The following is a 14,972-nucleotide window of genomic DNA, read 5'->3' on the forward strand; positions in this document are numbered from 1 at the left end:
CTTTCTTCGGGGGGGTTTGTTCTGCTAAAAGAAAAGGGGAGCATCGGCTGGAGGGATAACGGTTTGGTTATGGTTATTGCATGTGTGTTGATGTTGTTGCTGTTTCTCTTTGGTTTGAATAAATGTGAAAATGCCTTAATTAAAATATTTTTTAAAAATGGCTACTGCATTTAAACCTTTATTTACCAATGATAACATCAGGTCACATGAACATGACAGTAGATATTATTTCACATTAATATGACAGTGTATATAAGTATTTAACCAAACATTCTCTTTCTCATAAAAAATTACACGCCACTATCATTTGAAAGTTATTCCACATCCACGATGTTATGTGTTCACCAGTCTGCTGAATACCTTAGATGCCAGCTTTATCTCAAAACAATGCAGCAATTACATTAGATTAATATTTAAACAGGTTTATTTAAATTACTTTTAACCATTTCATAAATTACAAAGTTCTATACCCATCTGGTAGTCTCTGCCTGAATCCAGGTCTTCTCTCCGAAGCTTCTGTCTAATTAGCTCTTGAACTCCAACCTCGGATTAAGCAATCAAGCACAGTCATAGATCAGAGAACCAACTAACAGAATGAAATCCAGATCAATCAAACTATTCAACACTATGTACAGTGCATTAAAAAAAGTGAGCACAGATTTTTTAAAAAAGAAATAACACCCTCTGTAAACACTTTGGAGCAGATAGAAGTGGTTTGAGAAAGATGCTTTGAAGTGGTTTTTAGTCAGACTTGACCATCACTCTCTCTCTCCCAAACAGGTTCTGATTGAAATACTCACAAGCAAAGACAATATCCAGGCACTCTTTCTCAATCTGTGCATAGCATCATTCAGTTTGTGTTAATGCTCTGGATACAACTGGTTGTCCTTGCTGCATGAGGATTGCTCCATGTCCTGTGTCACTGGCATCTCGCTGCAGGGTGACTTCATCATTGGCACCATAGTACCTCAGCACTGGCGTTGTCGTCACTAGTTGTATGATGTGGGTGAAAGCTGCTTCTTGTTCTGTGTCCCAACACCACTGAACATCCTTTGCAGTGAGATTGTGTGGAGATTCACACTCTGATGACAGATTGTCAAGAACTTGGTGAGGTGGTCCCCGTGTGGGTTCACAAATTTCCGAGGGTCTGACAACTATGTGAAAGGTTTCTGACAGAACTTGGACTGATACCTCACATTGAAAGTGGCAAGGAAGCTTTATTGCAAACCTCCCACTCGAAGGGTTTCTCCCGTGTGGATCCTCTGATGGACCAGGCGCTTTGAAAACTTTGGGAAGGTTTTGACACGCTCCTCACACTTGAACGGTTAATATCATGTGAATACGTTGGTGTCTGCGGAGGCTCGATGACTGCGAGAATGATTTGTAGCACACGTCACACATGAATGGCTTCTCCCCTGTGTGGATTCTCTGGTGGATCAGGAGCTTAGATAACTGTGAGAAAGCTTTGACACACACCTCACACTTGAACGGTCTCTCTCCTGTGTGAATGCGTTGGTGGACACGGAGGGTGGATGACTGCGCAAACGATTCATCACAGACCTCACATGTGAACGGTCTCTCCCCTGTGTGGGTGCGCTGGTGAACGCGGAGGTCTGACGATCGTGAGAATGATTTGTCACAGACCTCACATGTGAATGGTTTCTCACCTGTGTGAATGCGGTGATGTTCTCGTAGGGCCGATGACTCGGAGAATGATTTGTTGCACACCTCGCACGTGAATGGTCTCTCCCCAGTGTGAGTACGTTGGTGGACACGGCGCTCCGATGACCGCGAGAATGATTTATCACACACCTCGCACGTGAATGGTTTCTCCCCGGTGTGAGTGCGTTGGTGGCTGAGAAGGTTCGATGACCATGTGAATGATTTCTCACACACCTCACATGTGAATGGTTTCTCCCCTGTGTGAATGCGTTGATGGTTGCGAAGGGTCGATGACTGAGAGAATGATTTGTAACACACGTCACACATGAATGGTCTCTCTCCTGTGTGAGTCCTCTGATGTCTCAGGAGGTTGGATGAATTGGTGAAAACCGCTTTGCACACCTCACACTTGAGGAGTTTCTCACCCGTGTGAATCCTCTGGTGCATCTGGAGGCTCGAAGATGTCACAAAAGCTTTATCACAAACCTCACACTTGAATCGTTTCTCTTCCATGTTTCTGCCCTTAACGCTGGTGGTTAAAGATGCATGCAAAAAAAAAAGCATGCAACTGTGTGTTCAGAGACCTTATGAGCCTGTGGAGCCCTCTTACACACCTCACAATTGAACAACCTCTCACCTGTAGGAATGAGTCAGTGGTTCATGAGGCTTGTTCGATGATTGAAGCTCTCATCCTGACTTATCGCCCACAGCTGCACCTTCGGACAGGTTGGTTCTGACAGACGGTTCCACACCACTGACCAGTTTCAGATCTGATGATATGTCAAGGCTCCCCTGACCCAACCGATTTCCACTGTCCAACCTTCCTTGTGTTGAGCAATGCTGTGAAGGGTCTGGAAGTCTTCTCACAGTTGTGTAGTTGTTCCTTGGCTGATGGTCAGGGTCTATCTGCAGTGTATATCCTCTCTGTATTCTCTAGTGTAGGACGGTGCAATCCTTCTGTAAAACAGGAAAAGCAAATGATTTCCTCCAACTCCCTCTCCTCCTTTGCTGAAGGGGCTGACTCCTCAGTTAGAGACTGTTCCACAGTGAGTGTCAGTCTGTTATTCCCGTGTGGGGATCAGATACAAGTCCTCTCTTTTTCATCACTTGATCAGTACACCCTCTATTTCCAGCAGAGACACTGGAGAATGACCGGGAGCAGACAATGTGGCTACTTTCTTTTTTGTTGTAAATTTAGAGTACCCAATTCATTTTTTCCAATTAAGGGGCAGTTTAGTGTGACCAATCCACCTAGCTTGCACATTTTTGGATTGTGGGGGCAAAACCCACGCAAACACGGGGAGAATGTGCAAACTCCACATGGACAGTGACCCAGAGCCGGGATCGAACCTGGGACCTCGACGCCGTGAGGCCGCAGTGCTAACCACTGCACCACCGTGCTGCCCTAATGTGGCTACTTTCTGTCCTCCACCCAGACCCCAACTTCCCAGGCACCATGAGGACAATGGAAAAGACAGTCGGATGGAATGTAAAATGGGCTATCAATTCACGAGGAGCTCCTCGGGTCTTGCTGGTGAAGACCAGTTTTAGTCTTCGAGCATGTGTTTGATATAAAAATACACTCAGGAGAAATGTTAATTCGATGGAGATTTTGAAATTTCTCCTTTTTCCCAAAAATTATTTGAAGAAAACACACTGGTCAGGAAGTGTTAGAAGCGGTGGAAAATATTGCTTCAGTATAGCTGAACAGGGTTCTGGTTTATCCTGGAAAATTAGATGTAAATCTAATCTTTGGTAAGACCACAGCTGGAGTACTGTGTGCAGTTCTGGTCACCACATTATAGGAAGGATGTGATTGCACTGGAGGGGGTGCGGAGGTGATTCACCAGGATGTTGCCTTGGATGGAACATTTAAATTATGAAGCGAGGTTGGATAGGCTTGGGTTGTTTTCGCTGGAACAGAGGGTGACCTGATCTAGTTGTACAAGATTATGAGGGGCATGGTCAGGCAGGGAAGGTGTTTTTCATGCGTTGGCGCAGACTCGATGGGTCGAAGGGACTCTTCTGTGCTGTATTATTCTGTGATTCTGAGTTTCGAGTTTGCTGTGAGGTTATTAATAGAAAACTGGATCACACCAAAACTGGGAAATATGCCACTGCATAGGGTGGAAGCAAATCAGAAAACCTTTCTGTTTAGAGACGTATGGTGAGAGGAGAAAGTTTTGCTGTTTAGATTAACCGCCCCCTCCCCCTTCCCCTTCCCCTCCCCCTTCCCCCCTTCTGTAATACCAGCTGTCAGCCACAGCACTGGGCAAAAGGACTAAGTCCAAGCTCAGGCTTTTGGAAAAGCCGAGGCCTTCCCATAAAATCTTCAAAGAAGACATTTCAATTAAATGTGTCTCTGCCCCTCCCAGATAATTACCCCTCACCTTCTCATATTCAGCATAACCCATCAACAAAACTCAGCCTGTAAATCAGAAGGGAAATGCTTCCAATAAACACTCAATATCCAACACACAGCCAATCAAACAGCTCAGCACAAAGCACCGAGTAAACATGTCTCTGGGCTGGATTTTCTCACACAGCATAAGGGGCATTTCCACACCTGACTGCCCACAGGATAGTCAGACTGCCTGAACATTAGTGTGGATATTGTGCAATGTAATTCTTCTAAATTCTGCTCCTTCACTCACCATCTCCTGACTTGGTTTGGAGTCCCTACAGGAAGTGAAGCAGCTGTGGTAGAGGAAGAGGAGAGAATGGGCAGAGTGGGTGGGCTCTCTGATTGACGTCTCTCACACACAATCCAAATATTTCTGCAGGAACAGGAGTTTCCTGAAGTTTGGGAAACTGACCGGGGAAACGGAGGCGACTTTGAGCAGCAGCTCCGGTGGGGATTTAAACTTGTCATTGTCCCATCTGAATAAAACCTCACTTATTGCAGCTGCTGTCTCAGTTCTCTGGGTAAACGTTTGACAGAGATTTCTAGTGTGGGAATAACATTCTTCATCCCGGAGGCTTTCAAACTGACAACATCAGTGTGGGATGTGTAGCCCCCGATGTGTTTGACAGCAGATCAGAAGAGGAAGACCCAAAGCATCCAGGGCAGTGATGACCTGCAGTGGTGGGATCAGCACATCTACAGGAGAGAGCGAGACAGGAGAAAGGGCATAACAGATTTGCTCTGTGACCGAGTGAGAGACTGTGACTCTGTTACTGGCATCGTTATTTGATCCCTTACTCAGGAGACCTCACTGCTTGCCTCTCGTTCTTTATGTGGTATGTAGCCACCTCAATTGGCCAACTCCCGATTTAAAATGGCGAACGGCAAAGGCTGAAGGGAAATTCAGCCAACACAGGCAGAAACCAGCAGGTGCAGGTTTACTGTGTATTTAACCCTGCAAATCCCAGACAGCATCGATACCAGCGACCATCAGCATACTAATGTAGCAGCCATCTAAATACTAATGAGCAATCCCCGGGAACAATAGCAACATTTGGGTCACACAAAACTAAGCCAGATTCCCTGGCGCCAGCAGGAGCCAACACAAAAGAGGTTAACGAACACCTCGAGACCGCCCATCGATCAGGGAACCGCTCCTGTATTGGAGAAATCGAACCAAGCGATTGGAACAAAGTCCAATCACCTAGAACCAGGTACAGGGTCTGCGCCAAAAGGCGGGAAGCCCCTGGTTAAGCCCCCAAGTTCAACTCGCTCTCTTCCTGCCCGGGTCACCCAGCAAGTTCGAACCAACCTTGACCGTGACCGGTGCTGTGACCCCCGAAAGAAGTAAGTCTTAATTCAACGCTCGCTATGAGATAGGCGCTCCTAGCTATCAATCCGTACCAACTTTGACTCCCGCAGACTCAGAACCCGAACGAAAGGCCATTTGTTCTCCTGACCTGGTGGGCCTGTCCGAAGTTAAGTATAGGCCTGTTAGTTGTGGAAGTAGCTTAGATGTAGAATTTGTGCATGAGTAGCGATTACTATGTATAATAAATGTGCTTTGATTTGAATCTTACTAATCGATGTATTGAGTTATTGATCATTACTTCGACTGGAACCTCGTGGCGGTATCATAAAGATACCTGGCGACTCGAGAGCAAAGGTAATAAAACAGAGCAATTGAACCAACCGGAAAGTTAGCAACATAATTTGGTGACTCTGGTGGGACCTGATCTAGAAGTGGCATAACCACTCCGGCAGAACCCAGAATTTGAATTAGAGATCCAATTGGGAACAGAAAACCACAAGTGTTCAAGCAGTTCTGATCAATACTCATAATTCAGAAGTGTATGTATGCATGCGGAACTAACAAGGCGATAAGGTAAAACTGATAGATTTTCTTGTTGCGACAAAACTGTCGGGAATTTGTATATCGGAAAGTAGCGAAAGCCGTACCCGTATTTACAGCACCGCCTTAATACCTATGTCCCAAATTTCAAGAGCAGCATTCGGATAGGAAAGATGGCAATGCAGGCAATGCAACGCCTCATGAACCCCGAGGAATTTGCAGTCGCAGCGACCAGCAGTAGTAGAGTAGGACAATGTCCCATTTGGGAAGAGGAGTTCAGGAAATATCACAAAGGGAAGGGATGGCCCCTTTGGAGTGAATTCTGTGACAACGAGGAATCAGGCCCCGGGAGTATAGGACATACTTGGTGGGAGACCCTGAGCGAGATCCACAAGAAGAGCTTAGGAAAAGCTCGCAAGCCGATGGCAATCGTGTCCTGCTTGGCACAATTGCGAGGCACAGAGAGGTCGTTGGGACGCTCCAGAAAGAGATAGAAGGCATACATCGAATGAGCAAGGTCAATGTAAGTGAGGTAGAAAGAGAGAATGTAGAGTTAAGGAGGAAGTTGGTAGCAAAAGACGGAGAGGTGGATGATGCCAAAAGGGCACACCAGTCTTGTCTGGCGCACTTAAGCAGCTTCCAGTCCCAGTATGAAAAGGCCTATCAGTACACGCAACGTGCAGTCCTGGTACGATAGGAAACTGAGAAGCAGGTAGAGACATTGCAGAGGCAGTGTAGTGACCTGAAGACAGCGTTAAGAGCACTCCATGCTGCCACCACGGAGCAAAGACAAAGCTCACTAGACCACGCAAAGTGCCAGAAGCAGATTGCAGAGCTGCAATATCTGCTTTCAGTCCAAAAACGATTCCAGGAAACCTTTGGAGCAAAATTAGATGAGGAAGATGGCCCTGATTGGGAAGAATTAAATGAAACAGCGCAGAGGTATGTTCAGGGAACATGTGCGCAGGGAAAGCCACAGAAGAGGAAAGTGCCCCAAACCCCCACAGAGCAGATAGTTCAGGCTCCAATGAACCCAGTAACTACCCACCACACAGCCATATCGGACAACGCGGAATTTCTATACACCACCCCCTTAACAGTGACCCAATTACAGGTCGCGTGCGAGAAAATCACACCGTTCCTCCCCACCTCAGACCCCCACCATTTCTTTGCCAGAGTAAAGCAGCAGGCAACCATATACGGTCTGGATGAGCGAGAGCATGTAAAGCTCACAGTTTTAAGTTTAGACCCTTCGGTCGTAGCAGCCCTTCCCGACCCACAGAATGTAGGAGGAGGCACCCTTGCAGAAATGCATACCGCGATCCTGGATGCGATCGGGTATAACCGGGGTGACCCCGTAGATGGCCTCAACAAATGCAGGCAAAAGAAAACCGAGCACCCCACAGCGTTCGCTGGACGCCTGTGGATCCACTTTGCAGCAGTCTTTGGAGACTTAGACCGCACCCATTTGTCCCCAGATGACATGGCCAAATGGACCCCGCACCCTTATCTCCCATGCCACAGAAACAGGACAGATAGCGTGTGCCAATTATGACCCCTCAGAGGAGGCTCATAACGGAAAATGGGTAGTAAAAAGATTGTCCCGCGCTTGGGAGCAATCTGTACAAAGCAAACCCGCAGTTAAAAATCCCAAAGAAAAGCAGGCCGACGCAGATATACTGGCAGTAAAAACACACCAGAACCCCGCATGGGTGAATGAAGGAAAGAACAGCCCCCCACCCAAGTCACAGGAGTGTTACAACTGTGGACAGTTGGGACACTTTGCAAGAGAGTGCAATGCCCCACGAAAGCCACAGAGAGCCCAGCAGACGGGCACTCTGAGTAAGAAGAAGACAGAGCCCATTCATAGTGTTAGCGCCCGTTCAGATCAGATGGACCTGACCGGAATGGACTGACGGTGTTCGGGCTCCCCCAGTTGGGTCTGCGACACCTTTTGGGATAGGTCCGGACGACCGGTAGTTGCAGCAAAAATTCGGGGACAGCCCATCGAATTTCTCTGGGACACAGGAGGGTCCCGCATCACAATAAATTCCTCCACCATGTCCCAAAAGGACACGTGGCCCACAACAGCCACCATCACCCTCAGCGGCTTTACAGGCCACTCACAGCAGGGACACATCACAGCCCCTGTACCCATTGTAATCGGCAACATCACCACCAAGCACCCCGTGGTTTTAGTTGACCTGCCCCACACAGCAGAACACATTCTGGGAATAGACTTCATGAATTCCCACAATCTTTCATTTGATCCAGTCAACCAGTGTGTCTGGAAAATGGCAAAGTCTGCAAGAGCCCCCGCAACGGTCAACATAGGGGAATACGCGAACAGAATTAGCGCAATCGGCGAATTTTGGTTCAACCCGACCACGCTTAGCATGGACAAGCAGGTTAGGGCAGTTCTGCAAAAGAACAGGGCTGCATTCGCGACCCACAAACACGACTGTGGCCGGATGACTGGCTCCGTACAAATCACAGGACCTGATCCTAGACCCCAAAAGCAGTATGGATTTCCCCAAGAGGCAGAGGGAGAAATCGCAAAAGTAATCGAAAGTTTATTAGAGCAGGGCGTACTTAGATCAGTAGCCTCCACTAATAATGCCCCGATTTGGCCAGTGAGAAAGCCCGATGGATCATGGCGACTGACCATCGATTACCGGGAGCTCAACAAAATCACCCCCGCAGCAGCCTCCACAGTAGCCACAAGTCCCGAAACCATGCTCAAGCAGGGACTCAATTCCTGATTCTTTACGGTTTTGAATGTCAGTAATGGATTCTGGTCCATTCCATTGGCAAAGGCGTGCCAGTACAAATTTGCCTTCACTTTTAAAAATCAGCAGTACATGTGGACATGCCTGTCACAAGGATTCCACAACTCCCCCTCCATTTTCCACCGACAGCTGGCAAATGGTTGAGCCAAATTTTCTCACCCCGAATGTGTGGTCCAGTACGTAGACGACCTACTGCTACAGACAGACACCAAGGAAGAGCACATTGAGCTTCTGTCCGAACTCCTGGAACTCTTACACTCAATTGGTTGTAAAGTTAACCCCAAAAAGACACCGGATTTTGGAAGACAACGTGATATATTTGGGAACAATTATCATGCATGGTAAACGCGGGATCGAGCACAAAAGGATTGACTCGATTGCTAAATTGCCCCTTCCCCAGAACGTTTCAGCCCTCCGGTCGTTTTTAGGACTGGTCGGCTACTGCCGAAACCACATTGACGGTTTCGCCAGAAAGGCAGCACCCCTCTCAGACCTCCTGAAGAAAGGAGCCCCCTGGGAATGGCTTCCGCAGCATACGGATGCTGTGGATGCGTTGAAGCAATCACTCATAGCAGCCCCCGCACTACAAGTTCCAGACCCGCTTTCCCCTTACGCTATAGAGGTAGAGACCACAGACCGCACCCTTTCGGCCGTGCTCCACCAGGAACGGCACGAGCAGTTAAGGCCCGTAGCTTACGCCTCCAGAATTTTAGATGCTGTGGAGCAGGGATTTTCAGCCTGTGAGAGGCACCTGCTCGCAGTATTTTGGGCAGTTCAGTATTTTTCGTACATTACCGGACTGAACCCCATCACAATCCTCACAGAACACACCCCCACCCAACTTTTACTGGACGGACGACTCAAGGACGGTACAGTCAGTAAAATAAGAGCAGCCAGATGGACCCTTCTCTTGCAGGGACGGGACATCACTGTGAAACGGACAAAGACCCACACTTTTTTAGCCGACAACCTACAGTACCCCGGAACCTCTCATTAATGTGAAATTATCTCTCCACACCACAACACAGGCCCCTTTATTGCTAAAACACCCCTCAGAAAGATAGGTAGTTCAACCCAGAGCCCCCAGCACACAGACACGTGCGAACCCATAAAGATATATGTGGATGGATCTTCCACAATATTAGAAGGGCAGCACATAACAGGATGCGGTATTTATGTCGAGGACGCGCAGGGACGCGCCCTAGAAGAAATAGCAACAAAACTTCCAGGACACTTGGGCGCGCAGGCAGCAGAGCTTGCGGCCATCGCATACATAGTGGAACACCCAGATTCCTTCCCCAGCCCAGCAGACATATACTCGGACAGCCTCTATGTCTGCAACAGCCTTACGGAATTCCTGCCCCTGTGGAAAGTAAGAGGATTTGTTTCCGCAGACGGAAAACCCCTCCCTTCAGCCCCATTGCTCCGTCACATCTTAGAGAGAGCACAGAACAGGACTTTTGGTATAGTCAAAGTTCGAAGTCACCATCGTTCCTACCCCCCTGGAAATGTAAAAGCCGACGCACTGGCAAAAGCAGGTTCCAGGCACGGATATTTTTGGACACCCCCCAAAAGCGCACCAGTAAATGCAGTTCAGGTCTCACAGACTAAGATCGAGGATTTAGTGCAGGCCCAGAAGCAGGACAGCAATCTCAGGGAGATTTTAAAAGGAAACTATCCAGCACCTTACGAGAGGTTTAAAAATGCTCTGACCACACATGACGGTGTGGTGTTAAAAGACACCCTTTATGTGGTTCCTGAACAGGACAGGAATCAACTGATTTGTTTGTTCCATGACGGTCATGGACATCAGGGAATCGATCCCACTGCAGCCCACCGCAGGCAGCTTTGTTGGTGGCCGAATTTAAAGGACGATTTAAATCACTACATCGAGAATAGTCTTATCTGTGCCCAGAATAATCCGGACAGATATGCCAAAAAGGCTCAACTCAGTCACACCCGACCCGTTAATGGCCCCTGGACTAACCTCCAGATTGATTTTATTGGACCATTGCCCCCTTGCAGGAATGGTTATAAACATGTACTCGTGGTGATAGACACGTTTACAAAATGGGTGGAAGCATTCCCATCCAGAACTAACAAGGCACAGACCACAGCCAAGATTTTAACCCACCACATCTTTACAAGATGGGGACTCCCCCGCAGCATTGAATCCGACCAAGGTTCCCATTTTACGGGACGTGTCATGAAGAACGTCCTCACGATATTTGGCATTACCCAAAAATTCCACATTGCATACCACCCCTAGTCGAGTGGTATCGTGGAGCGCATGAATCAGACCCTAAAATCCACCCTCAGAAAAATGGTCCGGCAAAACAATACCACTTGGGACTCAGTCCTCCCTTTTGCGGTGATGTTTTTGCGAAATACAGTTTCCACATCCACAGGTTACACCCCACACACTCTCATGACCGGACGCCCCATGAATGGCACAGAATTTTTATTAGGTTTAGACTTGACCAGCCCCGAAGTGACGGCCCTCACACACGAGAACGCAGTCAAACAATTAGTAGAGAATGTTAAAACGGCTCAGCTAGCAGCCGCAGTGAAATTGGGCACAAGAAAGAAACAGAGCAAGGCTTGTTTCGACAAGATAGTGCATGCGACTGAGTTCAGTGTAGGTCAGCAAGTCATGCTCTCCGTATACAACCCCAGCACATTCCTGTCACCAAAGTACTCGGGTCCGTACTCCATTGCGGACAAAGTAAGCCCTTCCGTCTCCAAGATAAAGTATCCCAACGGAAAGACTGCGTGGTTCCATATCAACCAGCTGAAGGCATATGGAACACAGTCTAACCACGCACACCACGTCATGCTCGACGCAGCACACCACACCCCGCGCACAGCCAACGTAACCCTACCATCCCCCAACACGTCCAGCCTAGCCACGGATTCAACCTCGACTCCACCCCCGAAATATACACTCCACCCCGGAACGCCCACAGACTGCAGAAGCAGAGACAGCGACTGTGACTCGGACGATAGCCACAGCACGCCTCCCTACTATCCCCATGCAACAGGACCCACACCCAGCGAATCTGACCACGATTCGAATGATCCCTTCACGATCACTTTCCTACACAAACCCCACCACCGACCTACCATGGCGACCCCGATTCCGTCCCCACACAACGAGACACCACCTGTTGGCACAGAGATAATTCGTACAGACTTGTCCGAAATGACGAGAGTGATCCGAAATCATACCAAGCAGCCCTATCAGCCCTGATACATTCAAGAGTTTGGCATCCGGGAGAAAATGACGACCTTGAGTCTGACTCCCAAAACGAGAACCCCTTTGCGACCCTGTTCGCAACCGATAACTGAGGTGTCCAGATGATGTTTTAAAAGGAACCGCTTGGGAGAAAACGGTGTCCTTTCTGATGGAACCTGCAGCATGTTTTATGTTGTTTGTAGTGTATTGTTAAATGTTGTATGTCAGACAGGAAAAAAATTTTCCACGGCCCCACGCCCTTTCGGCCAAAACCTCTGAGGACTTGCCCACAGAGACTTGCTACTGTCCCAGAAGCCAGTTCAGAGGAACCCGTCTGTCGACAGACGCCCGTTCGTAACTGCCCTTCTGGTTCGAAGATTGAACCAATACGGCAACCCCCCACGATGACTACATTTCTTGCCCGTTCTTGTCGGTTGCTCAGGCAGTGGAGAATCGGCTTGGGACCCGCCCTGCCTGGGAACCCCCCTCTGGTCAGCTACGTTCGGGTAGGGGACACACGGCATTGGTCGCCGTCCTACCCGGGGACTCCATCCAACTCGTACCCGTCGCGGCCCATACGCACCTCATTTTGGAAAGTTTTAGTTCAAAAAGTTTTGTTTTCTTTCAGGTAACCCTTAGGTTGCCAACCACATGCTATTTACATCCTCAGACATTTGGATGGTAAACCGCACAGTCTGCATGACGGCTCACACTGGTTCAGTATTTGTAAGTGTGTCTTGTCCTGAAATTCTGTTTTGGGGGGAAAAAAATGAGGGAGTCACACATAGTGACCAATTATAAAGGGAGTAATTGGCACTAAAGGACAGACAGGCTATCATACAAGATGTTAAACCAAGATAGTAACAGACACTATGCTTGATCACACAGAACTCCAGAAGTTCCAGGACAAGAGAAGAGAAGGGAAGTGAAAGAAGAAGAACCATGAGGACATCCTCCACGTGGTTCATCGTTATAGTGGACATTTGGTTGCGCGCGACCGCGAACCCCATGACCTCAAGCCCCCCAGCCGTTAATGATTCACTTCCCCGCAGTACCCAGAGCCCAGTCACAAGCGACACCACACCAGCTTGGTGTGCCAGGTTTATAACCTGGTACTCCCTGTCCTACTTGATAGAACCCCTATTGGTATTGGCGATACTCTGCTGCATCGTGCAGACTATGCGTCTGAGAAAATGGAGAAGGAGAGCCTACCGCGCTCGCAACCCGGTATATAGGATAAGATCCCCTATTTTCGGATACGACCAGACCCCCGACCCCCGCGATCTATAATAAAGAGCATTAGTTTGCGATTTGTTGTAAATAAAGAAATGTTCATGAGCAATTGTACGATCCTGAGCTTGACTGCCAAGCCAGGAGAAATGTGTATAAACTGCTATGATTTTGTTTGTATGGTTGAGGAAGTTAGAGTGATGAAATGTTTAAGTGAGTGTAGTGTATTAAGGATAGTTAGAGGTTCCCATTTTCTTGTTTTGTAATGCATGTCCCTGTTTGACATAGCGCCCCTTAGCATTGTCAGTTAAAAAATTTTTGGGCAGAGTTATGGTCAGTGTAGAGGCCATGAAAGGAGTGCTCACCGGGTCAGGGAATGAAAAACAACGCAGTTATGTGATCCTTCACGCTTCGCGTTAGGATCACAAGGAGGACGTGTAGCCACCTAAATTGGCCAACTCCTGATTTAAAATGGCGAACGGCAAAGGCTGAAGGGATATTCAGCCAACACAGGCAGAAACCAGCAGGTGCAGGTTTACTGTGTATTTAACTCTGCAAATCCCAGACAGCATCGATACCAGCGACCATCAGCATAATAATGTAGCAGCCATCTACATACTAATGAGCAATCCCCGGGAACAATAGCAACATTTGGGACACACAAAGCTAAGCCAGACACCCCGGCGCCAGCAGGAGCCAACACAAAAGATGTTAACGAACACCTCAAGACCGCCCATCGATCAGGGAACCGCTCCAGTATTGGAGAAATCGAACCAAGCGATTGGAACGAAGTCCAATCACCTAGAACCAGGTACAGGGTCCGCCCCAAAAGGTGGGAAGCCCCTGGGGACTATAAAGTTAAGCCCCCAAGTTCAACTCGCTCTCTTCTTCCTGCCCGGGTCACCCAGCAACTTTGAACCAACCTTGACCGTGACCGGTGCAGTGACCGTTGAAAGAAGTCTCAAGTCAACGCTCGCTACGAGATAGGCGCTCCTAGCTACCAATCCGTACCAACTTCGAATCCCGCAGACTCAGAACCCGAACGAAAGGCCATTTGTTCCCCTGACATGGTGTGCCAGTCCGAAGTTAAGTATAGGCCTGTTAGTTGTAGAAGTAGCTTAGACGTAGAATTTGTGCATGAGTAACGATTACTGTGTATAATAAATGTGCTTTGATGTGAATCTTACTAATCGGTGTATTGAGTTATTGATCATTACTTGGACTTGAACCTCGTGGCGGTATCATAAAGATACCTGGCGACTCGAGAGCAAAGGTAATAAAACAGAGCAATTGAACCAACCGGAAAGTTAGCAACAGGTAGTCACCACTGTTTGTATATATTGCACATATGAGAAGTAATACGGTAAGGCTCCTGTACTACAGATACGGGGGTAGATCCCTGCCTGCTGGCTCCGCCCAGTAGGCGGAGTACAAATGTGTGTGCTCACCGAGCTGTAGCCATTTCGGCAGCAGCTGTGGGAGGTAACACATCTCTGCTTAATAAAGCCTCGATTACTCTCTACTCTCGTTCGTCGTAATTGAGAGTGCATCAAGTTATTAAGCAGAGCTTTTACAGCGATGGACCTACGCATCAAGCCAGATCGCCTGCAGCTGCACCCTCAAGCAGACAACGCCACATCGGCCTTCAACCATTGGCTAGCTTGCTTTGAAGCCTACATTGGATCAGCGACAGAACAACCCTCAGAGGCTCAGAAACTCCAGATCCTGTACACACGGTTGAGCTCTGATATCTTTCCCCTTATCCGGGACGCGCCCAACTACACTGAGGCCATGACGCTT

The 14,972-nt window shown here is 48.2% G+C and overlaps 1 protein-coding gene and 1 pseudogene across 1 annotated transcript in view; one reads left to right on the forward strand and one right to left on the reverse strand.

The window, feature by feature from the left end:
• LOC140389219 (uncharacterized) overlaps positions 1 to 4,302 on the reverse strand; it is an 82,983-nt pseudogene extending 78,681 nt beyond the window's left edge.
• LOC140389211 (uncharacterized) overlaps positions 1 to 14,358 on the forward strand; it is a 56,962-nt gene extending 42,604 nt beyond the window's left edge. Inside the window, exon 3 of the mRNA XM_072473389.1 lies at positions 12,831 to 14,358. Coding sequence (XP_072329490.1) covers positions 12,831 to 12,871 — 41 coding nt within the window. The 3' untranslated portion in view covers positions 12,872 to 14,358. The remainder of the gene's footprint in view (positions 1 to 12,830) is intronic.
• The last annotated feature ends 614 nt before the right edge of the window (positions 14,359 to 14,972 follow it).

The sequence above is a fragment of the Scyliorhinus torazame genome, chromosome 14 (assembly GCF_047496885.1).
Source record: "Scyliorhinus torazame isolate Kashiwa2021f chromosome 14, sScyTor2.1, whole genome shotgun sequence".
NCBI lineage: Eukaryota > Metazoa > Chordata > Chondrichthyes > Carcharhiniformes > Scyliorhinidae > Scyliorhinus > Scyliorhinus torazame.